Source organism: Nelumbo lutea, chromosome 5 (assembly GCF_056320005.1).
Source record: "Nelumbo lutea isolate HS-2025 chromosome 5, American lotus-T2T, whole genome shotgun sequence".
Classification (NCBI taxonomy): domain Eukaryota; kingdom Viridiplantae; phylum Streptophyta; class Magnoliopsida; order Proteales; family Nelumbonaceae; genus Nelumbo; species Nelumbo lutea.
The window spans coordinates 36,853,234-36,880,981 of NC_142688.1; the positions used below are offsets into that span (position 1 = coordinate 36,853,234).

The 27,748-nt window shown below is 40.6% G+C and overlaps 1 protein-coding gene across 8 annotated transcripts; it reads left to right on the plus strand.

Moving 5' to 3' along the window:
* The first annotated feature begins 9,962 nt into the window (after positions 1-9,962).
* Positions 9,963-15,946, plus strand: LOC148851746 (glyceraldehyde-3-phosphate dehydrogenase B, chloroplastic-like). 8 transcript variants are annotated; one of them, XM_088945267.1, is made up of 7 exons: positions 9,984-10,105; positions 10,219-10,335; positions 10,432-10,545; positions 10,717-10,881; positions 11,019-11,186; positions 12,514-12,587; positions 13,840-13,972. In XM_088945267.1, the coding sequence occupies exons 1-5, from the start codon at positions 10,070-10,072 to the stop codon at positions 11,133-11,135; spliced, it is 549 nt and encodes a 182-aa protein (XP_088801393.1). In that variant the 5' UTR covers positions 9,984-10,069; the 3' UTR covers positions 11,136-11,186; positions 12,514-12,587; positions 13,840-13,972. The 8 variants fall into 8 exon arrangements, 6 of the variants coding, with proteins under 6 accessions (XP_088801394.1, XP_088801393.1, XP_088801391.1 ...); XM_088945265.1 differs by adding an exon at positions 15,677-15,946 and having other exon boundaries at positions 9,985-10,105; positions 10,219-10,545; positions 13,840-13,906; XM_088945269.1 differs by having other exon boundaries at positions 9,991-10,105; positions 10,219-10,289; positions 10,392-10,545.
* The last annotated feature ends 11,802 nt before the right edge of the window (positions 15,947-27,748 follow it).

The following is a 27,748-nucleotide window of genomic DNA, read 5'->3' on the forward strand; positions in this document are numbered from 1 at the left end:
CCCATTGCCATTCCTATGCCTGGATGCTTTTTTTTTTGCAACATTTATGTATTTTTATATTTTATTAATTATTTATGACATTAAAGATTAACACATTTAACCCAAAAATCAAACTATTTATTAATACTTTTTATATTTCATTTTTGGTTAGTTTTAAATTATGTATTTCACTTTCATCATTAATAAAAATAATTATTTTTTTACACTTATTTTTTTTAATTTGATTAATAAAAATATCACAAATGTCTAATTTTATAAAATTTTATTACCTAACTATGATTTCGTAGATTGATCAATTTGATTAAGATAGTTGAATTGCTTAGTCATCACTTTGATAAAAAATGGTTTTTTTATTGAGTTAGTTTTAAAATATATTAGAAATATTAACATAGACCTAATTAGTAGCATTTATTAATAAAAAATAATTTAAAATATAGGATTAATTAGATAAAATTGGATTTAATACCTTAAGTATAAGACATAATGAAAGGGGATTAAATGAGATAGGGAGTAATAACCGAAGTTACACTTTCAACCCTTACAATTTAGAGATGGATTAAATACACAAATATAGGCATTTTAATATCCATTAAAGTTAGCATTAAAACTATAATAAAATAACTTTTATACCATTTCTTAAACAAAGAAGTAGAGGGTAATTTTAGTCCAAAAAAGTTTTACATTACATTCACACTTTTATATATAGTATAAATATCATTTTCCTCAACTCTATCTCTCTCTTGTTTTCTATCAAAACAAATATGCTAATACTTTTATTTTGGTGTAGGTTATGGAAATTAATTGGAGTATCATATCATATAAGTGTAACACTTATATTTTTAATTGCATACATGCATGACTAGTATTCTACACCAGTAATCTAACATTGAATACTTATATTTTCAATTTAGGCATCACAATCAATGAAAGATATAGGTAGAAACATTGAATACTTACTAACATTTTATTAGCTTAGCTTGTGGTACATGTTGGACTAGTTAAAATGTTACTACAAATCTATACTACTATAAAATGTACGAATGTTCTCATAGATTTTATGAAATTTTGGTTGGACAAAAATTATTCTTTTATTTAACATTTTCTATGGTCTAAATAAGGATAAAACAGATATTCTACAACATGTAGATACTGAAATTAGTGGTTATAAAACTATGTGAAGGAAACACATGTTGGATGTGTTTAGAATCGGCAAATGTGTTTGAAATGGTTTTGAGTAGAAATTGTGCGAATATGAAATTTTTGCATAAGAAAACTTGAAATGTAATATCAAAGTCCATAAATAAATAAACTAGATGTAGAAAGGCCACTAATTCAATCATTTTAACAAATCCAAATCTGACAAAACAATAAAAATGCAAGGGAAAAACATTGATAATGATAATAGAGGGAATGAAGATGCCAAAATATTGATAAAAGACTAATGTTTTAAAAACCAATTGGAACCACATTTTCTTCCTGATTTAGAAAGTCAACTTATTGTGATGTTATACATTAAATAATAAAAATAAAAATATAAAAAATTTAAGCATGCCTTTAACATTATATTCATCATATTTAACAAAGATATGTGTGAAAAGTAAAATTGTTGCTATTAATGATGGAAATGGATAAAATACGAAAAAAAGAACAAGAAAATTAATATCTTGCTCATGCCTCATTGACCTGACCAAATAGATTAGTAGTTCAACTAATAAGGTCATCTGGTTATTGACCAAATCAATGGCCTGGGTTAAAATATACTTATAAATTATCTGTGAAATGGGTTAATCAATTGAATTATTTGGTTTAGTTGCAAGTTACAAACAGTTGCATAAACTACAAATAAAAAGATATAAAGATTGGTCTTCAGATTAAATGCAACAAGTCCATTATTACACCATGCTTCAATTATTTGTATTTGTTACATAGTTTTTGATAAAACATTTAAATTATTATTATTATTATTATTATTATTATTATTATTATTATTATTATTATTATCAGTAGTAGTTTTTGAAATTACCCCATGCAACACACGTAGACATTTACTAGATTTATTCTAAAAGAATGATTCAATGTTTGTAGCAAGGTGTTAAGGACTTAGGGTTTACAAATATGTTGAGAGAGACATTAGGGTTTTAAAAAGAAGAAATAAGTGTTGGAATACAAAAGGGAAGGATAAGAATAAAAAACTAAAAGGATAGAAGAGTTTGATGGGACTTGCCTCTGCACATGCTTATTCCACCCATAAGAAAATAATAGATAAACTTCCTTAAAAAATGTTGGAATAAAGACCATGGGACAAGATGCGTAGGTAGGGATGGCAAGGGGGCAAGTTCAAGGAGGGATTTGTAAATTCTAGATCCTACACGCCTCCCTAAACCTTTCAACCCTTACCGACCCCAAAACTCGTAGGGGGTGGGTTTTGAGAATCCAAACCCTCTCCTTACCCTCCCCACATTCAAAATTGTTATTAAATTTAATACATAATACATAAAGTTTGTATGCTTTCCAACAATATGCGGGTTGGAGAGGGTTGGGTTTAGCCTAATATTGTACCTACCCGTACCCATATGGGTTGTAGAATCCCAAAACTTGTCCCTGCCCCAAAATCCATCCTCGAAGCAAAAAAAACCCACCCCGATAGGGTGGATAGGGGTAGGTACCCATCTGGTAGGGTAGAAATTGCCATCCTTGCAAGTAAGGGTGTCAATGGATTGTGTTTGGGTTGGACCTTATCCGAATCAAAAACAATTTGAACAATTTGGATAGACCAATAAGACATATTGAACTGGACCAGTCTAGACTTAATGGTCCTAAGTATTTATTGGATTGGATTGGACATGGTCCATATGTAATGAATCTTATTGATATGGGTCTAATTAAACTAATATCCAGTCCATTGATAGAATATAAGTATAAATAAGTATAGGGTGTCAATCAACCACGTTTTAGTTGGGCCCTGCCTAAATTAAAACCAAATTGAACAGATTGGATGGTCCACACATCAAATTGGACTAGGAAACAACTTTAGACCTTAGGAGATGGTTGTATAGTTGAATTGAGTATACAAAGGTATAAAAGGACAAAGCTTGATAACATGGCCTAACTTTGTGAAATAAGCTTTTGGGTCTTTTCTTGTTTTGTCCAACCTCTGCTTACCCTACTTTTGAGAAAATTTTAGCTGTTTTTTACAGTTTGTATTGCCTAGAAGCTTTCTCCAGGTAAGCTATCTCCGGGTGATATGTTTGCTTATGGTTGCATGAAAAATATTAGGCTCCTACCTGGATGGAGGACATGTATGAACAAAATACATTGTTAATATTAATGTTTTAGGTCTTTAGATTTAAGTTTACGGTTTAAGATTTAAGTTTACGGTTTAAGATTTAAATGTAAAAACCATGAGGAGAAAATCAGCAAAGTAAACATAGTTAATATAAGCTTACGCATCACACAAAAACCTTGTGTACAACATAGGTTGTCAAATACAAACAACCATTTTTTTTTTCCTTCTATTTAAAGCCAAACGTACGTAAGTGCTTATTGATGTTGTGTAAGATGAAAATAAGTGATAATTTGAATAAATACTTACTTTTCAAAGTTTAGTTGCCTTTAATGAACTGTTTCAAAGAGTCTATCAAGGTAAATTAATTCAAAAGGATTTTTGGCTTTGGCATCCTGAACTCTGAAAAAGTCACTTACGCCCTTTTATAATCCGAGGTTGGACCTCAAACATTAGAGAAAAAGGTCATTGTAGATAAAAATAGACTACGTTTGAAACGACATTAGCAGATTCATTAAGTAACAAATAAAATAATAAAAATTGTTGATGTGGCACTACTAAACTAAAAAAATACAAGAATTACAAGTGGGCCCCACTAGCAATTCTAACACGTTAAATGTCAAGCATTATCAAGAATAAAAATAAAAATAATTAAATAGACAAATCAATTACATGTGGGTCCCACTTAAAAAGTCTCACTTGTTCACTTGTGGGTTCCACTTGAAATTATAGGTGAATCCTCTCTCTCTTTCTTCTTTATCTTCTTCTTCCTTGATGCCTAAAGTTTTTAGAGTACAAAATCTACTTCACTATTACCTCTAATTAATGAACAAAACAAAAATTACAACTTTTATTTTGAAGGGACGAGAGATACATCATATGGATAGCCGAACCCTGTGGTAGGTAGGGCGAAATTTTAAAAATTTCTTTCTCTCCCATGTGGGAATCACATTCCCTATTTTAAAAAATTTGCATTTTCAAGGATCAATCTTGAACATAAAACGAACCAGATCTGAAACTAAAAGGCAGGAGATGTATATACCTGATACGGAGTAGCAGTAACTCTCAACGAAGGTGTTCATATCCAAGGAAAACTCCAAAGATTACTCTCACTGAAGATGACATAGCGTAGGGTGGAGCAGAATCAGTAGGTGGTTCTTCACAAGAATTGAATCCTTCAACAAAAAATTGATGGAGGGTATGTGAGCACGACTTCAGATCAAATTTTCACCAAAAACTTATATCAAGAACCTTTTATGATTGCTCCTGCAGGTGGAGAACAAACTAGCAATGGCGGTAGCAGGAGGAGAGCGCAAGAGCAGAAGATGGCACAGTCTTACTATTGTTGTCTTCTCTCTTTCTACGATCTGAGATTTGATTGAGTTGTTGTATCTGGAGGTTCACCCTCCTCCTCCTTTTATAACCTTAAAAAGAGTAGCTCCTAATCCCATTAGAAGTTTCCTAATTCAAATCCTTATTTGAATATGGACTCTCTTTAAGAGATAATGATAAGTACTTATCTTATCTGCAGGTTAGATCAGCCCTCCTAACCTCATTAGGAGTTTCCTGATCCAAATTTTTATTTGGATCTCAACTCTCTGAGTGGATAGGGATAACTCCCTGTCATATCTGCTTATCCAAAATCCAGATCTGCTCATCTTTAATTAATCTAATTAAACCAGTTCGAATTGGGCTTTAGGCTCATTAAGTCTATGTGCTCACTAACCTTCCAAACTGTTGTTCAGTTGGGTTTCCTTATATGGCGTGGGACCCAAATATTGATCTACACATCGGCCACATGGGTTCAGCCCAACCTCTGTTATAATGCCCGGCCGAATTCACTGTAATGGACAGTGAACCCCTGAGCCCATCACCATAGGCTCTTAATGGGCCCAACACTTACACTAAGTGGTTCCTGGGCCAAGCCACCTTATAAAAACTCAGGGACTGTGGGTGGATGCAAGATTAGCCCATCAGGTATTACCCTCAATGGTCTTACACTTAACTTCTCAGCCCATAATGATCAAACACTATCCAACAAGAGATGACCTCTCCCTCGACTGCAAGGAACAATGCTCTATTATCTACTCACATGGATCCCAGGAATTAAAACATTTTGCAAACATATATATATTGCAAAAATAAATTTCAACGATTGAAATCAACTGCTGGGAGTTTTGGTTTCCATCAGAGAGAGTGCATCATCGATCATTACCTTTGTCCACAAAGGGGTTGATCCTGTCACTATGATCATCCGCTCAAATAAATTCTCGGACTGTCCCAACATACCCAGCTTTTTACCCATTCTAAGGATCTCACTGATTGACATATCAAAGACAGCCAAATCTGACACCTAGTGTAGTATCACAATCAAATCTAGGGGTTAAGTGTAAGATTCTAGTTTTGCCTATCAATCTCCAAGGTCCAAGGCAATACTAGAATTTTGGTCCGGTTCAGGGTTTCAAGAAAACCTACATTGCATATACCTTAGGTTTCACCCTGGCAGTTGAGACAACATACCCAGCTTTTTACCCCTTCTAAGGATCTCACTGATTGGCATATCAAAGACAGCCAAATCTGACACCTAGTGTAGTATCACAATCAAATCTAGGGGTTAAGTGTAAGATTCTAGTTTTGCCTATCAATCTCCAAGGTCCAAGGCAATACTAGAATTTTGGTCCGGTTCAGGGTTTCAAGAAAACCTACATTGCATATACCTTAAGTTTCACCCTGGCAGCTGAGACAAGCTACAAGCTACCCCAACCAACTTGGCGGCACATCAGTATCAGCCTTGATAGGATAAATCTTCCCAGATCTATCCAACAGCTGTGAAGATTCTAAACTAACACGAGTCTCATATGTGTCTAATTTAAGGGTATTATACAGAAACACACAATAATAATATGAATCAAATATGTACTTTATTCATTTATATTAAATGTCATCAGATACATCACTCGGATTGGAGATAAGGGCATACACTATCTAACATATTCTAGGGTTAGGACTGGGGTTAGCTATTGGGGAGGACAATGACAATGGTGGGTTTATGATTGGTGGAGCGTGAGGATGATTTCTTCATGAGAAGATGACCTTCTGTCTCTAAATCTAATGATGATTCCAATTACAGTTCCTTGGACTCATATGAGGAGAGCAATCCTCCGATCGTTTACACTGAATTTGATTATAACGATGAAGAGGAGGGAGTAGTTTTGAGGATTGATTTGTAGCCTGGGGATGATGATGGGTTGGATCAAACTCTTGATGATTTGGGTCTTCTTCTTTGTTGGGATTGTCTTTGTTTGGAGGACCACAGGGACACGAATGAAGATTTTGAGTGGGAGTTTCTGAGCATGGAGATAGATGTTGATGAAGAGAGATTAGTTTCAGCCAAAATCCATTAAGTTTAATCTGAAGAAGTGGGTGAAGACAGAGAATAAACCATGAGGAATCTTGAATGGAAGTACTTTTAACGGCCAACAACTTAGAGAGGAACCAAGAATTAGAACACAAGGAATCTTACATGAGAGTGGGTTCGGTCTGAGCAGGGGTTGGTTGCCCAACAATCTAGAATCACCGGTAGTGATTCTTCCTTCGCTTTGCAGGCAACGAAGGGATCGGGGAAAGAGGGTTTTCTAAGCAGGGGATGGTTTCCCAGAAATCTGGAATCAGTAGTAGAGATTCTTCCTCTGCTTTACATGCAACCAAGGGGTCAGGGAAAGAGGGCTTTTTGAGCAGGGGATGGTTGCCCAGAAATCTAGAATCACCGGTAGTGATTCTTCCTCTACTTTGCTTTCTAGGTTCTGTGAACATGATTTTCCAAACCTTGAGCTTTTCTACCAATGGACTCATACTCCAGTGAGTCAAAGTACCAAGTTGGAGCCATAATTAAGAAAAAAACTGAGAAGAAAAAAAAAATACTTAATGCAGAAAATAGGATGGAAGAACCTTTACAAACAACAATACAACATTGTCCATTAAGATCATAACAAAATAAAACCACGAAAACCACGCAATCAAAAAAAAAAAAAGTTAAAAAGCTTGAAAGATCCATGTGCAATGCAAATCTAATATATGTTGTTGTATACGCCATTATAGCCAATTGTGTCCCCACTCTATTTAGCGGGGTCGAACCATGACATGCTTTGCTAGCGAAATTAGCATGTAGAACTAAAGCCTTTTGTGTAGTTGATCTTACATCTTCAAACCCATGAATAGAAAATTGTTATTTTGATCATGTTCTAGGTTAGCTCAAATCTTCTTGGCCGGAAACTGATGGTTTGATTGGTAAAGAGTTGAATTGGGCCTCAGCTTTCGACCTTGATTCTTAGAAGATTTTCGTCATTGACAATGCCTTGTTTGTCGACTCCAATCCTGACCACTTCTTTCAAGCAATTTAGGAGCATTGGGTTGGAGAAGTGGTCAGTGAATCTGGCTTTGATGAATGGGTTTGTGCAACAAGCAGAAAGCGTGGGTGGTGAAGAAGAAGAAGAAAAATGGGTGAAAGAGACACTGACACCTAAACAAGTGTGACCCACCAATGATGTCAGATGCTAAATGGGCATACCATGTCACCATTTTTTATTATTTTAATCGATATCAAACAACACAAACGTCGTTTGTTTTTGCCTGCGATTGGCCCTTTTTTCTGAAGCCTGATGTCTAAATTGGTCCCTTATATTATAAAAAGACAATATATAGCAAAAACAAGACTAAAAAAAAGGTGAAAGTGACTAAATTGGCCCCTCAGTTTCTCAGCTCACGTAATGCCAAAAGGCTGTTGCATGAAACCTCTCAAAACCAAAGGGGCACTTATGCTCGTGCTCGTTTAACCAACATTGCTGCATTATGCACACAAAATTATGTGCATGAGAGCTCTTCGTCACCAACATCCCTCCGTTGTAGGCGCAAGTGGAAGATAAAATGTTTTCTTAAACATGCCTATAATTTCCTCTTATTACAGTGATTTGGAATAAACGGTCATATTCATATACAATACCCTTCTTAGAGATGGTCTAGTTCAATGCTTGAAGCATAAAATAATTCATATCTATGTGTGTTGTCCCTTTGAATTGCATGATACATGAAAATTGTGTATTGTGCGTACCAATACTTGAACCTTGGGTGGCTTCTTGTTTCTACGTTCTAAGGAACAGCCATACATTCAGACCAAACAATGAATGGAGCAAATTAAGAATATCAATAAATTTATACCCCTGCATTTGGTAAGCTAAAACCAAAAAATTGTCCACACCGTACAACCTCATACAGAGGGCACTGCATTTGCTAAATCATGGAAGTCATGCCTATGCAACCTGAATCATCCCAGTCATGTTCAAGTTATCAGCACAAAACTCTTTGTAGTTGGGAATTCTAAATTTGATAGCCCTTGATAGCAAATTGTAGTATAACAAAGTCATACTGGTAATAATGGAGAACAATAACATCACTTCATACCACCACAAGAATGTACATCATTTCTTCAATAGGGCTCATGAGAAGATCCTCTTGCAATATGGGTTGGTGCTTAAGATGGATGCATGGGGCCGAATTGCATCAACCAAGGAAGCATGGAGAGGACCCTAGTTTTACAAAGATGAATTAAAGAAAAAGGGTAAAGAAATTTTAAAAATATTCATCTCACTCCAAATGCCAATGACTACATAAATATGTAAGTAAATCAAATGCAGGTTCATAGTCAAACCTTGGTAACTCCTAGAGCAAACTAAATGACATAGTTTGCAAATGGGTGCTATAGCAAGTGTTCAAGTTGAGGCGACGAGAGCAATTCATGAATGATGTATAACCGGTTCTCCTCTCCAAATATCTTGAGAAACTTTTATACCACATTACTGCTAAATTTTTGTATAGAAAGGTGAACATAATTCCCTTCAAACTGAGAACTCAAGTTGGCAGTGGTAGATGGTATCTTCAACTCTAAAATTTTTATTTTTTTGGAAAAAGGTAAAGTAATTTATTCAAAATAAAAGAAAATTACAATAAGAACCAGACCACTAGTTCTGCCTGGGCCCAAAACAAATTACAAGTTCATCCATGATTTAGTGCAAAACAAAAAGAGGTACATTCTGATTTTTAAATTCCTTGTTCACCGACACTCAAGAACAAATCTTGCCCACTACTTTCTGCATTACTTCTTCTGGACTTTTGAGTTGACCACAGAAGATTATGTTATTTCTTTCGATCCAAATGGACCAAAGTATGGCTTGCGGAATGGTATTCCAAACAAGCATTCCTTTCTTATTTAGACCCTTCATTCTCCAACACATTAGCAGCTCCTTCACAGATATTGGCATAGACTAGCTAATCTCCAAATTCTTGAAAAAATGTTTTTAGATTAAAGAGGAAATCGGACAATGGATACAGATCCTACACGGTTTCCACACAAAACATAGAAGGGGTCAAAAATCTGAATACCCCTTTTCTCCAGGTTAATCCTAATCAAACATTTATCAAGAGCCATTGTCCAAACCAAGAAGTTGATCTTGGAGAGATTAATTGGATTCTAAATATGCCTAGCAGGGCCTCACCTGAACTGCACACCTTAAGAGAAAGGGATTTAACGGAAAAACTACAATCTACATTCAAAGACCATTCATCTTCTAAAATCAAGTCAATCCAATAGTAGAACTCTGGCCAGAGGCGGTCAGGAAAAACTGCCTCTATAGCATACTAAAGCAGGCAGAGTTATTGGATAACATTAGAGGCAGTTTTTAATGCCTCTTAATTATAATTTTGCCATTTCATACTTTTGGCAAAGGGGGGAAAATGGTCACTGATGATTTTAGTTTGCCGCCCAAACACGTGCGTGCACGAGTACTTTCTTCCTTTCCTCTTCTCTTCTCTTTCTCTCATCCTTACCTCTTTCTCTCATCTCATGCCCTAGTCGAACTCAACACCTTTTGGATATGTAATAGGGTTTTGGCATCAGGGAAACACCATTCATGGCTGTCGGTAAAGGCTTGGCATCAGGGAAACACCATTCAACGTATGTAATAGGGTTTTGGCATCTGTTCTTTGTCTTGTCGATAGAGGTTTGGCATCAGGGAAACGCCCTGTTAATCTCTTTCACCTCTTCTCTATTCCACAGCATTGTCGTCCATCTCTGCCCACTCTCTTTTTGGTTGCAGAGGCTTGAAGTGGCCGATTTCTTTGGATTTCAACCCAGTACGTCTGTGACCTTCGGAAAAAATGCCAGAGAGTCGTGTTTCTTTGATATAGTGGCTTCCCAACTTGCTACCAAGGTGGGGGTTGCGCCTTCAATTTATATGATTTTTCTAATTACTTCCGGTTAATCTCTGATCAGTACTAATCGGTAACAAACTCTGATTTTTCTTCATCCATTAACTGCATCTGTAAAAATGCACGATTCCATCCTTAATTATTTTCTTTCATCCAACCTTTTCTTTTATTAGGTTGCCGCTTCTACACCTGTTAGGGGACAGACAGTCGCCAAGTTGAAGGTAGCAATCAATATTGGTTTTGGACGCATTGGCCGGAATTTCCTCCGGTGCTGGCATGGCCGGAAAGACTCACCCCTGGACATCGTTGTTGTGAACGACAGTGGCGGTGTTAAGAATGTAAGAGAAATTACTTTCGGTTCAGCAACTCCAGATAGAGATCTTCCGATTGCAGAATAACTTTTCGCTTCCTTTTTATATAACTGTCAAGCACCAGATTAAATAAACTTAATTCACTTGTATGATATCTATCGCAGTCATCGCACATTCTCAAATATGATTCAATGCTAGGAACTTTCAAGGCGGAAGTGAAGATTGTGGACAACGAGACCATCTCCATTGATGGCAAGCCGATCAAGGTCGTTTCAAACTAGGATCCTCTCAAGCTACCATGGGCAGATTTGGGAATTGACATCGTTATCGAGGTAACCTTTATTTCCAAATTCAAATCCTTCTTTCACAGATTGCCACATGGAGCAATAAATCCTTTGTCAATCCAGAATATGCACCAGATAAGGTTCAATGTGTTAATTTACTAGCTCTCACAGTCCATACCAGCCCGATGCTAATATGGAAAAGGAGGAATTTCCCAAATTACCTTTACCATCCAAGCAGGTGTTTTCGGTTTGGGCCAAACTGGATGGTTGAACCCGTGACCCAGTGAACATCTCAATTTATTCATTTTGAACAAAATATCAATCACCTAAGGGGCAAACGGCTGATCAGTGTCAAATTCTTCTACATCTGAGCATGATCTTTTGGTTATGCTATGATGCTATCATGACACCAATAACCAAGATTGATATCACTAATAACATGTTAAACATGCCAGAGGTTAGGTCCATTTCCAGTGCAGTCATCCTAATACCATGGATTGTTTATACCAGCATTGGGTAAGTTTCTTTTGATATGGAGTGAAGTCTAGAGCAGAGATATCTTTGTATATTCAGTTATAGATATTCACCTTTGCATTTTTTGTTACATTCATTTATGCTATGTTTGGTTTGAAAGAAAGATAGGGAATATTTTAGAAATAAAATTATTATTTTTTAAACAAGACTAAAATTGTTTCCAATTCTTAGAATCTGTTTTTATCTTTGTTTTGTGATATGGAATATTTCAGAAACAACATAGACAAAAAAATTCATGTTGGATAAAACATCCTTAGTATTTTACATTGGAAATGACCGGTAAATCCTAGCCCAATCTGGACTGGTCCAGCCTGCAACTCAAAAAGGCAATGTTGGGCATTGAAATTATCCTATTTACAAGTTGGGTCAGACCTGGATTCTAGCTTTAGTGTTGCCCCAACACAAGCATGTTTCTGTGCATATAAAAGTAATCAACCCACTGGGTTACTGCTTTAGTGTTTTGGCTTTGTAGGGGGACTGTTTATGCATGTTGATCTTGATGATACCTAAAGTATAAGACACCTACTATATAATGAAGGCTTCAGGAAGAAATTTAAAAGGAATAGAATTCTCAAAATTAGCATAGTTGAACATCAATCATCTAGAATGAACATGAGTAGCTTAGAATCTTTAGCTTCTAACTATCAATTGATCCAAGACCTTTCATTACAAGACAGTGCTCATTGCATATCACCATAGCGTATACTAGTCCAAACCCCACGCTCCAGTCTATGTTGAGCAGCCTTAGCAGTGCAAATATGGTATATATAATGACATTATGTTATTTTCATTCCTCAAGCAAATTTATGGATTTATATTCTGATTATTCTTGTGGTTTCAGGCCTGATAGGACTAAGAAGGCTTATGTGAGGTTGACATCGGATTATGATGCACTGGATGTGGCAAACAAGATCGGTATAATCTAAGTTTATATCCATCCTTTGTTACGGATTTGTTTTGATTTAAGAAAATCTAGTGATTTTGAGAGCAGTTTTGTTTGAACTGCCTAGTATATAGATGGAATTACATTTCTTCTATTTTAGCCTTCTTGGTTTAGGATTTTTTTTTTCTGCAAATGATATGGTAATTGTATATATACTTTTATGATCTTAGGAAAAATTGGACCATGCTTGTACACTAGGAGTTTCGGTTTGGACATTGGCCTGCTATCAAATTACCCCTATCCTAATTCGATTCGATTCTTTTGCAGCCTATATTATCGTATAACAAAGGATGTGTGCATGCTTTCATTTAGAATTGCAATACGTGTTACCTTCATATTGGCACTGCCTTTGTTATGTGATTCTGGTTTTCTCTGAGACTTTTAAAAGCAAGTGAAAACCAAATTCTTCAAATTTTTGTGGATCACAGACTGTTCCAACAGTTCCATGTGGTACAATTGTGTTACAATTGTTGGCAATTATATTTGACCATATTTGGAACATTTGCATATGGGTTTCTTTGTTGAAGTTGGGCCTGTTCAGATTTTTGTGTCAAACCGTGTAAGGTCCTTCCTAATCTTGTTATAACAATGTACTTTTTTTCATTTATTGGTGTCTACATGGATGTCATACACATATGAGACAACCTATCCTATCATTTGTTTTTCACTTTACAAATGTACCAAATATTAATCACTACTCATATGATGGATATCAGGTTGCAATAAAATGGACAGTAAGCCAGTGAATGACCCAATTAATTGATTAAATAGTTCAGTTAAATCTATTGACAGCTATCACCCCACAGAATCATCTGGACTTTAGATACATGCTCATATGGCCCTTACTTTTTCCTTTATTCTATGTTACCTAGATACTTTAAAATTAGCTTAAATCCATGTGGGTAATTAACATTCACTACTTAATTTGCTATCCAATTGCATCAATATTTTGTCATTGCTTGATCTAGGTGACATTGCTTTTATCCACTTATTCTTTAAATAGTTGAGTGAACACTTCTATTGCAATTCTTATGAAGCTTAGTCATTTTTTCCTACTTATTTTTATTTTCTATATGTATAATGCTTCTATCTAGAGACATGCTAAACTATACGACTTCAGACGAATCTGTATGTTTTAAAGCCCGACTTCCTCTTGCAATAAATGTAATTCATGTAATTTCATTTCACAAATGTTGACTCCAAAACTCTCTTGATCTTTTTCAGGTTAAAATTAAAAAAGAGTGAGGTTCGCTTAAAGAGAATTGGGACAAGAGTAGATGCCACAGAAATTGTATGCCCGTTATCTTTTTTATCTTTGAAACAAAAATTCCTTGATAGTGTTTCTTTCATAATGAAATCTTAAAAGGTAGCATGTGGGAGGGGGAGCTGTGGCTGTGCAAAAGATTAGGGGTGAGCAAACGGTTTTCTGGTTTAAAACCGAACCAAATAAACCGAATTTTTAGAAACCGAACTATGAAATGTGGCAACCGAATTGAAACCGAATTTAGGTTAAACTGAACAAACCGTACCAAATTTAATTAACGGTTAATTCGATTTTTTAGATTAAAACCGAAAATTACAAAAATTGACAGAAAATTGCAAAATGAGAAAGAAAAGAAAAAAATAAACAATAATAAATATTACATAACTGAGAGTAAGAGACTTCGACAACCGACTTGCTGCTCGCCGTCGCCGTCGCCGTCGCCGGAGTATGAGGTTGCTTCGAAGAGGAAAGTGAGAAGTGGAAAGACAGCCAGTCGCCTGTCACCAAACACAGATTTGGAGAGAGACTTACGCCCGTCGAGAAACATTTGCTCACCCCTAATATTAATGGTTTTCCATTGCTCCTTTGGGAACCACCTTCGGGAGTAAATGCAGATACCTTTTTTAAGTACGCAATTATTGCTTTCGCCTTTCAGTGCTCCTAACTAGTGAGAGAGAAGATAAAATAAAAGGACAAATAATCAGCGGATGATGCTGGGTTTACTAATGGCTTTTCTCTTTGATGGACCGAATTTTTGTAGAGCAACTATATACGTGTATCATGCCATCACTTCAGTTCCCCAAATATGACAAAAAACATGATAAGAGTGATGACGGGACATCCCGCCCAGTTAGTCAGACGCCTTGAATGCCTCTCAAGTTTCAATGGTTTTGGCGGGCCTAAACAAATTGGTTTTAGTATAATTACTAATATATCCTTATAATATCGGTTATTTCGATTAAAACCGAAATGCAAAATACTCCAACCGAAACCGAAAACCGAATATTAAAGAACCAAAATTAAAAATCGAAACCGAACTGAATATCCGAACAAGCCAAACCGAATGCACCGAAACTGAAATTTCGGTTCAGTTATTCGGTAAAACTGAACTATGCTCATCCCTGCAAAAGATCGTTCTCACCTTAGATTTGGCTAAACCATTTGATGTGGAGTTCCATTGCTTGGAAACTAACCCATTTGTATGCTCCAGTCTATGTAAACAAATAATAGACTTTTATTAAAATGAACTAGAAGTATTTACAGTCTCCAACTAGCATTATGTTATAATTGAGCCAATACAACTGATTCATGTTAACCCCTTGTTTGGCTAATGTGACAACTAACCCATTTATGGCTTTTGAAGATGATAGTACCTATTGTATTTTTAAGTGCATATTTTTTTTCTGCCATTTTTATGGTTAAAATGGTCATTACATTACATGGGAAATAAAAGAACATGGGTAAATGCATTTGTCCAAGTAAGTCTTTCTCTTTCCTAGGAAACACTTAGCAAGTAGGTGCATTTAGCTAGATAATTAACTAATCAAAAAGTGATCAGGGCCTTTGTGGTATGGTTAATCAACCTCAGTAGGGCTGCAAAGGGTATCCAATTGTCTGAAATCGGAATTGATCCCCATTATTGTCTCTTTAGTAGTGTTGGTTTGAATGTTGTGTTTTTTGCCAAATTGATCGCCATTTTTGTCCCTACACCCACATTGCCAGACTTGGATGGCTATTAATTTACAAAAAATTATACCTATTTACTTTTTTTTCTCTTTTTGTTGCTTTTCTTTGCAGGTTGTAGAGGAAGAAATGATTGGATGAAGACTACAAAGAAATTTGTTTTTAGACATGTGAAAAGGAATTTCTTTTGGAATACTCTATATATGATTTGTAGGTTGTTAAAAAAAAAGACATCTAATCAAAAGGAAGAATGAATATAATGAGGGTTGAATGTTGTGATTTTTTTTTTTTTTGTTCTTAAAATGATGATGAAAGTCAATTTGAATTTTATGGATAAGGTGTATCTTTTTGGATTTTATATATATTTTCATACAAGTGTATAAATTAGAATTTTTATGTAGCAATGTTGACAATATGATGTAGCGCAATCTAGTCACTCCTAGCTGGCACTCACGTGGCTCATCCTGGAAGATATCTGAGATGTGGAAGAAGAATCCCCGGGGGTTACCCGGCGGGAACACTCCGATGCTTAAGTTAGTACTCTATAGGAGAAGCAAGGAGGAGACAAAGGCTAAGAGTGCAGATAGCGCGAGTATAGAAGATGATACCTCGTTCTTTGAGAATAGGCTCATTAAAATAGAATTCCGTTGCATCAGGCCCACTGGCCTCTGACAGGGCAGGTATAACCGCCACTGTCAACTTGTCGTAGCCGTTGCAGGCAGGGCTAAGGTGACACGCGCGGGGCCGTCATTGCAGGGTACGTACCTGTTAAGTGTAAGGCACCCTCTAAGGTGGCAGGCACGATGCTATCTGACGAGAGATGTGGCTACTGTCCCCAGATTTGTCGGGTACGGTGGTCGGGAAAGAGTCTTCCTGCAGTATGCCGAACTCCCCTTCTGCGAGTTACCCTATGTCAGGCTATCTCGTAAGCGGCGAGCTGCTCGTGGCAAGCTAAACCGAGCTGTCTGACCCAAGGTGTTTTCACCTTAGTGTATTTATAGGCGAATCGATGTGTTCCTGTTTGGGAATGGCTCGAGGTCCACTGGGAGGAGCTCGAGTATTTAGAAAAGGTCAAGGGACCCCGAGCTCGGGGTGCTTTAGCCCCAGGGAGGAGGTGCAAGCCAGGCGGCTCCCGACGAGTAGTCTATCCTGCCGAGTTGTCTGGCTCAACTCGGTGGGACCCTCCCTCTGAGTTGAGGCTACGCCTGCTATGCTGTCACGTTGAGTCATCCTTTGAGCAAGGTCACGCCCACGTGTACCCGAGCTACGAGGTCGGGCCAAATCATCCTCAATCACAATATATTGCACTTAAAAAAAAAAAAAACTTGGAACCTTTTTAGAGGCACCCAAAAGTGCCTCTAAATATTAAAGCATACAGATCTTTCCTTTTCTTAGATTTCTTTTAGATGCACATAAAATTGCCATAAAATCCTTTAGAGGCGTTCAAATGCGCCTCTAAATTGAATTTTCAGAGGCACTTTTAATTGCCTCTATATAGGACTTTTAGCATTAGTGCAGTGGAGGCAGTCATATGTGCCTCTAAAAGTCCAATTTAGAGGCGGTGTTGACCCAACGCGGGGAGTTCATATTGCGCCTGGTGGATTTGGCTTCCGTACTCATGCCGCTTTGTCACATGTTTCGCCAAGCTGGACTGGTCTAGATCCCAACTCCGTCAAAAGGGACTCGGGTCGCATCCAATTTACGCGTGGACGTCACGCGATTTGGACGTGGACGCGAAAAAACGTGCTAAACTGATTTCACCTCAAAGAACCCGTAGCCGATTTTTCTGAAAGCCGTTGGATCGTTTTGATCGTGCCCGTTAATGCTCGGGCGTAGCGGCTATAAATAGTGGGGGACCCTTGGCCATTTCTTTGCCACAAAGTCTCCAGCGTCAAAGTTGAGCTCGTGTCTGAGGTTCCTACCTCGGTCTTCTAGCTCAGTTCGTTCTTCTAGTCAATTCGCATTTCCTGTGGTGAGTCCCCTAGCTCCTCTTTCTTTTCTAAGTATCCTTCCCCCTTTGCTTCGTAATGTCGTCTAACGTAGATAGCCTAATTGACGAGCCCAAGGTAGGTACCTCGACTCAGGGCGGCTCCTCTACCGCCCAGTCGTCTGATGTACAGGCGGCTTCGGGTCATCTGGCGTCCACCTCCCACCGAAGTCAGGAGCTAGATCAGTTCGGTCCTTCCACAATGACTTCGGAGAGGCTTCAGGACCTCATACAGAGGTTTAACCTCCCTAGGGAATACTCATATAGCCTTCCCACCGGCAACTTTCCATGGGAGCACGGTCCTAACGAGATCGTGATCTTTAGGGAGCAATTGGTAGTCGGACACCGACTTCCTCTTCACCCTTTGATTGTTGAGGTGCTGGTACACTTTAACATCACTTTGGACCAACTTCACCCGAACTCCATACGGAATGTGGTGGGGTCCATTTCTCTTTGCTTTGACCGTTCTCTCTCCATAGACTTAGATATTCTTAGCACAATTTTGGCCATAAAGAAGAGTGCTTCGAGCACTCTCCCCGAGCACAGACGGTCTTACTACCTGTCTCCTCGCCCAGGTTTCAAACTCATACACAAGCTCTCGAGTAAAGTCCCAGCCTGGAAGCGGGACTACTTCGTAGTTCGGAGCGGCACGGGGTGGCCCTTCCCCACTGATTGGAGGATGGCCGTTCAAGAACCTGGTGTCATCCTAGACGGGAAGACCAAGAAGGCGCTCCAGTCGCTGGCTCAGCTCGGGTTGAATTATAAAGACTTCATATCCGAGGAGAAGCTCATCCAGGCCGGCTTGAGCCCGGGTAGGTTTTTCTTCATTTTGACTTTTCTGTTCATATGTTTACTCCGAGGTTACTAACGCCGAGCTTCACTGTAGGTCCTATGGAGGCAGAGAAGATTGACAATCAACTACTCTTCCATCAAATGAAGAGGAAGAAGCGCATGGCCAAGAAGGCTCGCGTTGTACATGGTGCCTCAGGGCCCCGAAGTGGCGACAAAACCCACGACGGAGCCTACTGAGACTGTCGTCGGGGTGATATGGGAGCTACCCCTGGGGCACACCCTGCGGGGACAACTGCCATGGCCCATCCTACTGATGCTGTTGCCGAAGCTTCCGAGGAGTCCGCCCATGTGGCGGAGATGACGACGTCTAGCTTGGAGAGCTAGAGGGCAAAAGCATTCTGAGCCCCTGGTGTAGCCAAAAGAGCAAGGAGGTCGTGTACTCGGAAAAGGTCACGGAATGGGCTAACCTCACTCCTGGTCAGCTTGGTGGTCGGGCTGCTTCCCATGCCATGGTGGTGAGTTCCCTGTGAAAGACTCTCTTTTCTTCCTTTCTCTCTCTCTCTCTCTCTCCCCCCTCCCCCCCGTTTTTTGACTGGTTTCCTTCTTGCAGTTGAACACAGCCGTGCGTACCTTGACCTTCTAGTCCAACTAGAACTTGAGGGCAGCTCGAGGCCAAATCCACCGTCTTCAGAATGACGCCTCAACTTAGAAGAGCTTCATTGAGGTGCTACTGGCAGAGAAGAACGAGCTGGCCCGAGACAAGAACATGCTAAGGGTCGAAGTAAACGGTTTCAAGGTCGGTCAGGAAGCATTAGGCTGGAGGTAGACAGTCTCAAGGCAGACCGAGATAGCCTTAGGGCAGATCGGGATAAGCTTAGGGCAGACTAGGATGCCCTGAAGCTTGAAATGCAGGGCCGTAAAGAGGCCAAAGGAAAGTTAGAGCGAGAGGTGGAGTTCCTCCGAGCTGAAATTAAGGAGAAGACGAAGATTTTTGAGTGTGCCCTCGAGGAGACCAAGGTGCAGGCCGTCATTGATTATGTCCAGTTGTCGAAGTTTGATGACGTGATGATCGAGGCTTACCGCAAGGGCTTCAAGCTCAGTCGATGGCTGATCAGGCACCTTTACCCCGATATGGACACCGACGCTATCACCACTTCCCAGATTACCATTGACATAGTGCGCCAGTCGGCAGACGATCCGGACTCTGAAGACGAAGGTGCCGATGATGAAGCAAAGGCTACTGGTCCAGTTACTACCCCCGCGGGAGTCCTTGGCAAAGACGATGAGCCTCCGAAATAGCTCGGTCCTTGTATTTATAGGCTTAGTCTTCTCTTTCTCTTTCTCTTGTAACAGAAACTTTGTATTGAAATCTTCGTAGTGAAAAATTCGCTTTGCCAAACACTTGTGCAATTTTTCTTTTACTTGCTAAAGTGGTTGTTTTTGTTATGAACTGTTAGGCTACCTGGCCAATTACCCGATGTGAGGGTTCCTCGACTGTCATGGTCCCGAACTGTATTCCGATACTTAGTAGGGGTAGCCTTAGGTACACCGAGGTGAGTGACATAGTAGGGTACATGCTCGACTTGTCTGCACACGGGATAAGTTGACATTAGTTGTCCTTAACGAGTTCAACTTGTTGCATGCCAGGGCGAGCTATTCGTCACAAGGTTCGTGTCCGAATCGCCTGCGCCTTGGGAATTGCAAGTACTTAGTTTATGCCGATGAGGTGACTAAGTCTTGTATGCTGCTGAGGTTTTTCATTAGCTCGACATTTTAGCCCTTAGGCTGAGGGAGCGACTTATAATCCGTTCTCCTAGAGTTCGCCCATGCCATAGAGGCGACTGGGTCTTATTGCGCTGATGTCATGTTAGCTCAGTATTCTAGGCCTTAGGCTTTGGGAGTGGCTCGTGGCCTACTCAGTTCTTATAGATAGTATTGTCTTAAGTTGACAATATTCCATGCCCGAGGTACTTGTTTCCCTTTGAGGGTCTCGAGCTCGTACGTTCCTTCCCTGAGCACTCGTTTCACTCGGTAAGGACCTTCCCAGTTGGACCTAAGCTTGCCAGTGCCGGGCTCAGGTACCATAACTTTACGAAGGACTAGGTCGCCAACGCAGAGGTTCCGCTTCTTGACCCTGGCATTATAGTACCGAGCTACTCTCTACTGGTAGGTTGCGGTCCTAATGTACGCGAGGTCCCTTACTTCGTCGAGTAGATCGAGGTTGGTGCGGAGCTCATCTTCATTCGTTTGATCAATGTATGCTTCTAGTTGCAGCGTAGGTACTTCGATCTCTGCGGGGATAACTGCTTTGGGGCCGTAGGTGAGATTGAATGGTGTTCTCCCATGGCGGTCTTCTCCGTGGTCCGGTAGGCCCATAGGACACTAGGTAGCTCATCTGCCCACAACCCTTTAGCTCGATCCAATCGTGCCTTCAGTCCGCGGAGGATGGCTCTATTTGTGACTTCTGCCTGGTCGTTTGCTTGAGGGTGTGCGATTGAAGTAAAATTCTGTCGGATTCCCATGTCTTGGCACCAGTCTTGGAATTTGATGTCCTCAAACTACTTGCCGTTGTCAGAAATCAATACTCGAGGTAATCCGAAGCGGCACATGATATTCTTCCAAAAGAAGTTTTGGACGTTCTGGGTTGTGATCGTTACAAGGGGTTCAATTTCTACCCACTTGGTGAAGTAGTTCATTGCTACTACTAAGAACTTTCTCCCACCCGTTGCTAGCGGGAATGGCCCGAGTAGATCGATGCCCCATTATGCGAAAGGCCACAGGCTGGTGAGATACTTGAGGTCGACAGCAGGTTGGTGGTGGATATTGGCGTGTTTCTAGCATTTGTCACATTTTTTAATGAGTTCAATGGCATCTGCCTTCATTGTTGGCCAATAATACCCCTGTCGAAGTGCCTGTTGGGCAAGGGTCCTGCCCCCCAACTGTCCGCCGCACAAACCCTCATGTCACGGAGTACGAGCTCGATTTCGGTAGGTCGCAAGCAACGCATGTAGGGGAGCGTGTAGGATCTTTGGTACAGCCGTTCGTCTATCATGACGTATTTGGCTGTTTGGCGCTGCACCCTTTTGGCTGCATTGCGATCTACAGGAAGGGTCCCGTGTAGCAAGAAGCTCGCGAGTGGGTCAATCCAGCTTGGCTCTGCTTGAACGACAGGAGCGACCTCCTCTGCCCCCCGAGAATGCTAGGCCGAGGCATGTCTTCTATGTACACGGTTCTCATGGTGATGTCGCCGGAGCTGGCCAACCTGGACAGGTCGTCGACCTCAGCGTTCTCTGACCCAGGGATTTGTCTGATGAAGTGTGACTGGAAGTTGAGTAGGGCCTCTTTGACTTTGGCTAAGTAGGCGACCATGGTTGGCCCGCGAGCTTCTTACTCGCCAGTGACTTGGTTGACCATGAGCTGGGAGTCACTACAGATAATGATGTGCTTGGCTTTTACTTCTATGGCTAGAGCTAGTCCGGCTATCAACGCCTCATACTCCGCTTCATTGTTAGAGGCCGCGAACTCAAAGCGTAGCGCATACTCCAGTTTTGTGCCACTTGGGCCGTGCAAAACTATCCGGCTCCACTGCCCTGTTGGTTCGAGGAGCCATCTATGTGAAGGATCCAGGGCTGCTCATCCCAGCTCGCGCTTGGCCGAACTAGGAGAGATGCCACACTGGCTCCTACCTCACGGGGCTCGAACTCGATTGGCCTGGGGCTTCGGGCTCACCCGAGCTGGGAGCCTCGTGCTCAACCGGCCTGGGAACCTCGGAGCTGAATGTGCACTCGACAATGAAATCTGCTAAGGCTTGAGCCTTAATGGTAGTTCGCGGCTTGTACTAGAGGTCGTACTTGCTGAGTTCAACGGCCCACTTTGTCAACCGACCAGAGACCTCAGGCTTAAGTAAGACTTGCCTCAGAGGTTTGTCGGTGAGGACGATAACAGTGTGAGCCTGGAAGTATGAGCGGAGTTTCTGAGCTGCAATTATTAGTTCGTACGCTAGCTTTTCTATCTTTTGGATATCTCGTCTCTGCTCCCTACAATACTTTACTAACATAATAGATGAGTCGTTGAACCCGATCTACTTCCTTTATTAGTATCGAATTGACCACTTCGTCGCTTGCCGAGAGGTACAGTTCTAAAACATCACCCTCCTCGGGCCGGGCTAAGATCGGCACACTAGCGAGGTATTTCTTGAGCTCGTCGAAGGAGAGTTGACAATCTTGGGTCCATTCGAACCCTTTGCTCTTGATTGCCTTAAAGAACGACAGACAACGGTCCACCGATTTGGACATGAAGCGGCTTAGGGCGGCTATGCGGCCATTCAACCTCTGAACCTCCTTCAACTTTTGGGGTGGTCTCATATCTAATATGGCCTTAATCTTATCCAGTTTGACCTCAATGTCGCGCCGGTTAACGATGTATCCTAGGAACTTGCCCGAGGTCACACCAAATGCACACTTGTTTGGGTTCAATCTCATAACGCAAAATTTCAAAAATGAAATGCAAGTCTTGTATTAATTCATGTGACAACTGAGTTTTGACGACCATGTCGTCTACATAGCACTCTACTTTTCAGCCAATTAATGGCGTACACAACTTATTTTCAAGCCTTTGAAAGGTTGCCTCTACGTTTTTCAACCCGAAGGGCATAACCTTGTAACAGTATAGACCAAACTCCGTGATGAAGGCAGTCTTTTTTTTCATCTTCCAGGTCCATCTTTATTTGGTTATAGCCCGAATAGGCGTCTAAGAAACTCAACAACTCGTGCCTTGAGGTCGCATCTACCAAACGGTCAATTCTGGGGAGCGAGAAGCAGTCTTTCGACAGGCTCGGTTTAGGTCAGCGCAGTCGACGCACATGCGCCACTTGTCGTTAGTCTTCTTTACCAAAACAGGGTTGGCTACCCAGCTCGAGTAATGGACTTCTCTTATGAAGTCAGCTGCGAGGAGCTTCTCGACCTCCTCATCGACCGCTTTCCACCGCTCCGGGGCTAGGTTGCATTTCTTTTATCTAACGGGCCTAACTACAGGATCAATATTCAACTTGTGATTTACAAGGTCGGGGTCTATACCGGGCATCTCTGCCGCAGACCATGCAAAAATATCCAAAATTTGAAGTAAGAAACTTACCAGTTCGGATCGTAAAGGTTTATGGATAGAAGCATCGATTTGAAGCGTCCGTGCTGGGTCTACTGCTGAGGTCGGAATGGCGATTGTTCCTTCCGCGGGCGCGGCTCGTTCGTCGCCTTGTTCTGTAGGCCGCTCCAGTTCGAGGTCGTCGGCCACCTTGGTCTTTCCCACAGACGGCGCCAAATGATGTAGCGCAATCCGATCACTCTTAGCTGGCACTCACGTGGCTCCTGGAAGATACCTGAGATGTAGAAGAAGAAGAATCCCCGGGGGTTACCCGACGGGAACACTCCGATGCTTAAGTTAGTACTCTGTAAGAGAAGCAAGGAGGAGACGAAGGCTAAGAGTGCAGATAGCGCGAGTATAGAAGATGATACCTCGTTCTTTGAGAATAGGCTCCTTAAAACAGAATTCCGTTGCATCAGGCCCACCGGCCTCTGACAGGGCAGGTATAACCGCCACTGTTAGCCTGCTACAGCTGTTGCACGTAGGATTGAGGTGACACGCACGGGGCCGTCATTGCAGGGTACGTACCTGTCAGGTGTAAGGCACCCTCTAAGGTGGCAGACACGATGCTGTTTGACGAGAGATATGGCTGTTGTCCCCAGATTTGTCGGGTACGGTGGTCGGGCAGGAGGTCTTCCTGCGGTATGCCAAACTCCCCTTCTGCGAATTACCCTATGCCAAGCTATCTCCTAAGCGGCAAGCTGTCTGACCCGAGGTGTCTTCACCTCGGGGTATTTATAGGCGAATCGGTGTGTTCCTGTCTAGGAGTGGCTTGAGGTCCACTAGGAGGAGCTCGGGTATTTAGAAAAGGTCAGGGGACCCCGAGCTCGGGGGCAACTCAAGGTGCTTTAGCCCCAAGGAGGAGGTGCAGGCCAGGAGGCTCCCGACGAGTAGTCTATCCTGCCGAGTTGTCTGGCTCAACTCAGTGGGACCCTCCCTCCGAGTTGAGGCTACGCTTGCTATGCTGTCACACTGAGTCATTGTTTGAGCAAGGTCACGCCCACGTGTAGCCGGGCTACGAGGTCGGGCCAAATCATCCTCAATCACAATATATTGCACTTAAAAAAAAAACTTGGAGCCTTTTTAGAGGCAGCCAAAAGTGCCTCTAAATATTAAAACATACAGATCTTTCCTTTTCTTAGATTTCTTTTAGATGCACATAAAATTGCCATAAAAACCTTTAGAGGCGTTCAAATGCGCCTCTAAATTGAACTTTCAGAGGCACTTTTAATTGCCTCTATATAGGATTTTTAGCATCAGTGCAATAGAGGCAATCATATGTGCCTCTAAAAGTCCAATTTAGAGGCGGATTATAAATCTGCCTCTAATGTTCAACCAAGCACCTTTAAAACATTTAGCGACAAGGCTTTTAAAGGCACTTACTTGGCTGCCTCTTATAACCTTTAGAGGCATTTTTTGAGCTTTTAGAGGCAGTTATGGCTGCCTCTATAGATGAATTTTCTAGTAGTGATCCTCTGATTTTGAAGCAGCCCCAACAGTACCGCATACTCTTCCACTTCCCAATCCAACAAATTTCTCCTACACAGAGGAGTCCAAATGGTGGAATCACCAGAGATGCATATGTTATCAGTAACCGAAGAGTCTTGATTGACTACAATTTGGAATAGACGAGGAAAGGCTTCAACCAAGGAACCCTCTTAAAACCAGGGGTCCTTCCAAAACTTGATTTTGTCCCCCTTGCCGACCTTAAAACTGATCCTATTCAGAAAGAGAGGGATGTTTGAGATGCCTGCCCAAAGAGATTTTCCCCCCAATTGGATGAGGATCCAGAGTTCTCCAATCACCCAATACCACTCCATACTTTGCCGCAATAAGACTTCACCATGCATTCCTCTCAAAAGCAAATCTCCACAACCATTTACTGAGAAGAGCATAATTAAATTATTTCAACTTCCTAATTCCCAGCCCACCCACTTCCTTAGGAAGGCACACTTGTTCCTAGTTTACAATGTGAATCTTCTTCTCATCTTCCCAACCCCTCCATAAGAAGTTCCTTTGGAGCTGTTCCAACCTATTTGCTATTTTGTTGGGGATGGGAAAAAGAGAAAGGAAATAAGTGGGGAAGTTGGAGAGGGTGCTCTTAATCAATGTAACCCTACCACCAAAAGATAGATATTTTGCCTTCCAAGAGGCCAACTTCCTCTCAATTCTCTCAATGATTAAGAACCAGATTGAGGGAGAAGAGTATTTGGCCTCGAGAGGCAAACCCAAATACTTTACCGGGAGGAAATCAATTTGACAAGTCATCCCTTTTGCACAATCTTCTAAATTTGAAACATGGCCCACTGGGATGATCTTACTTTTACTAAAGTTGACTTTAGACCAGACACTACTTCAAACCAGCTCAAAATTCCAAGCACTGAATACAAATGAGTCAGAGAAGCATCCACAAAGCATAGTGTATCATCTGCAAATTGAAGGATATTGACTTTCTCCTTTCCAGGGGAGATAGCAAACCCATTCCATAAGCCCAAATTTGCAGCCTTCTTGCTAAAAAGTGTGAGGATTTCTATAACACAAATGAACAACAAAGGGGATAGAGAATCTCCCTGCCCCAGACCCCTAGAGCAACCAAAGAACCCTGTGGATTGCCCATTAATTAGGATTGAAAATTTAGGGATTTTAGTACATACACTAATCCGGTTTCTCCATTTCTATCCAAAGTTCATGTTGTCCAGAACACAATCCAGACAATTCCAGTTGGTGCAGTCATATGCTTTATGAATATCAAGTTTACAAATTACACTCAGGATTCCCTCTCTTCTTCTAGAATCAATTAACTCATTGGCAATTAAAATTGAGTCAACCATCTTCTTTTCCAGGAACAAAAGCACTCTCATTATTTGAGATTATAATGCCTGACGCCCCTTTCATTCTTCATGCCAAGACTTTAGCTAAGATTTTGTAAAAACTATGCAGCAAGCTAATAGGCCTAAAATCCTTAATGTTCATACCCCCCTCAATTTTTGGAATGAGGGTTATAAATGTGGCATTCAAACTTCTTTGCAAAGAGGCATTAGCATGAAACTCCCGGAACACTTTCATCAAATCCTCTTTCACAAAATTCCAGCATTTCAGATAGAAAAGGTTTGTGAAACCATCTGGCCTAGGAAATTTATCTCCTTCTAATTTCTTAATTGTTGCATCGATTTCCTCTTCTGTAAAAGGTCTTTCAAGCCATAATTTCTGATTTTCAGTCAGCTGCCTGAAAGGGAGATTAGAGGGAAAGGGTCTACATATCTAGTTTTCCATGTAGAGCTTTTTTATAAAAGGAGGTTGCAACTAATTTGATCTCTGAATCTGATTTCCCGCTCCTATCTTCCCATACCAACTTCTTAATAGATGAGACTCTAGCTCGAGCATTTGCCATTTTGTAAAAGAAATGTATATTTTTATCACCCTCCTTTAACCAAGTGATCTTAGCTCCTTGTCTACTTTATTTCCTCTTTCACAACCAATTTGTCTATGTTGTTTTTTGCTTGAGATCTTTTCATCCTTAACACTTCAGAAATTGGACCTATTCCTTCATCTCTGTCAATCTCTTCAATGATACCCAATAAAGCTTTCTTTTCGATCCCCAACTTTAACTTTTTCTCCAAACTCCAAATTTTTATTTTCCTTTTGATAGCATATAGTATTTTTGCCAGAATAAAGGAGCTAGATCCCTCCACCTGAATTTCTTCCCACACAACATTCATCAACGGAATAAGATTGTCTTCCTCATACCAAGCATTTTCAAATTTAAAGGGAGCTTTGATTTTCTCCCGATGCCCATAAATTAGATGAATAGGACTGTGATCTGAAACAGGTCTGGGGAGGGTGATCTGCCTAAAGTCCAGAAAGACATCATCCTAATTTGAAGATACCAAGAACCTGTCCAACCTCACAAGGGTAGGGTTTTCTTGGTTATTTGTCCAAGTGAATCTGTTACTTTGAATAATGATATCCATGAGTTCCATATTATTGATAAAATCTGCAAACCGTCTCATCGACCTAGTTCTTCCACTCCTTGTATTCTTCTCTTCCACTGATAGTGTTACATTAAAATCACCACCAATGACCCAAGGATGAGCCAAAGAGTCTCTTATATCTACTAATTCCTCCCAGAAGTCTGTCCTGAGAATAGAGACTGTTGGTCCATACACATTTGTGATTTGAATAATATTACCATCTTACAGCTTTATGAGTAAAGAAATTGAGAATTTCCCACTTCTGCAAGAAATCAAGCTACATATAGAGGGGTCCCA

Bases quoted from the DNA above. Each gene is read 5' to 3' on its own strand.
- LOC148851746 (XM_088945265.1), top strand. From the start codon at position 10,070: ATGGTCACTGATGATTTTAGTTTGCCGCCCAAACAC. The intron at 10,106-10,218 runs GTGCGTGCACGA...GATATGTAATAG, and splicing joins TTAGTTTGCCGCCCAAACAC to GGTTTTGGCATCAGGGAAAC. The intron at 10,882-11,018 runs GTAAGAGAAATT...TATCTATCGCAG, and splicing joins ACAGTGGCGGTGTTAAGAAT to TCATCGCACATTCTCAAATA.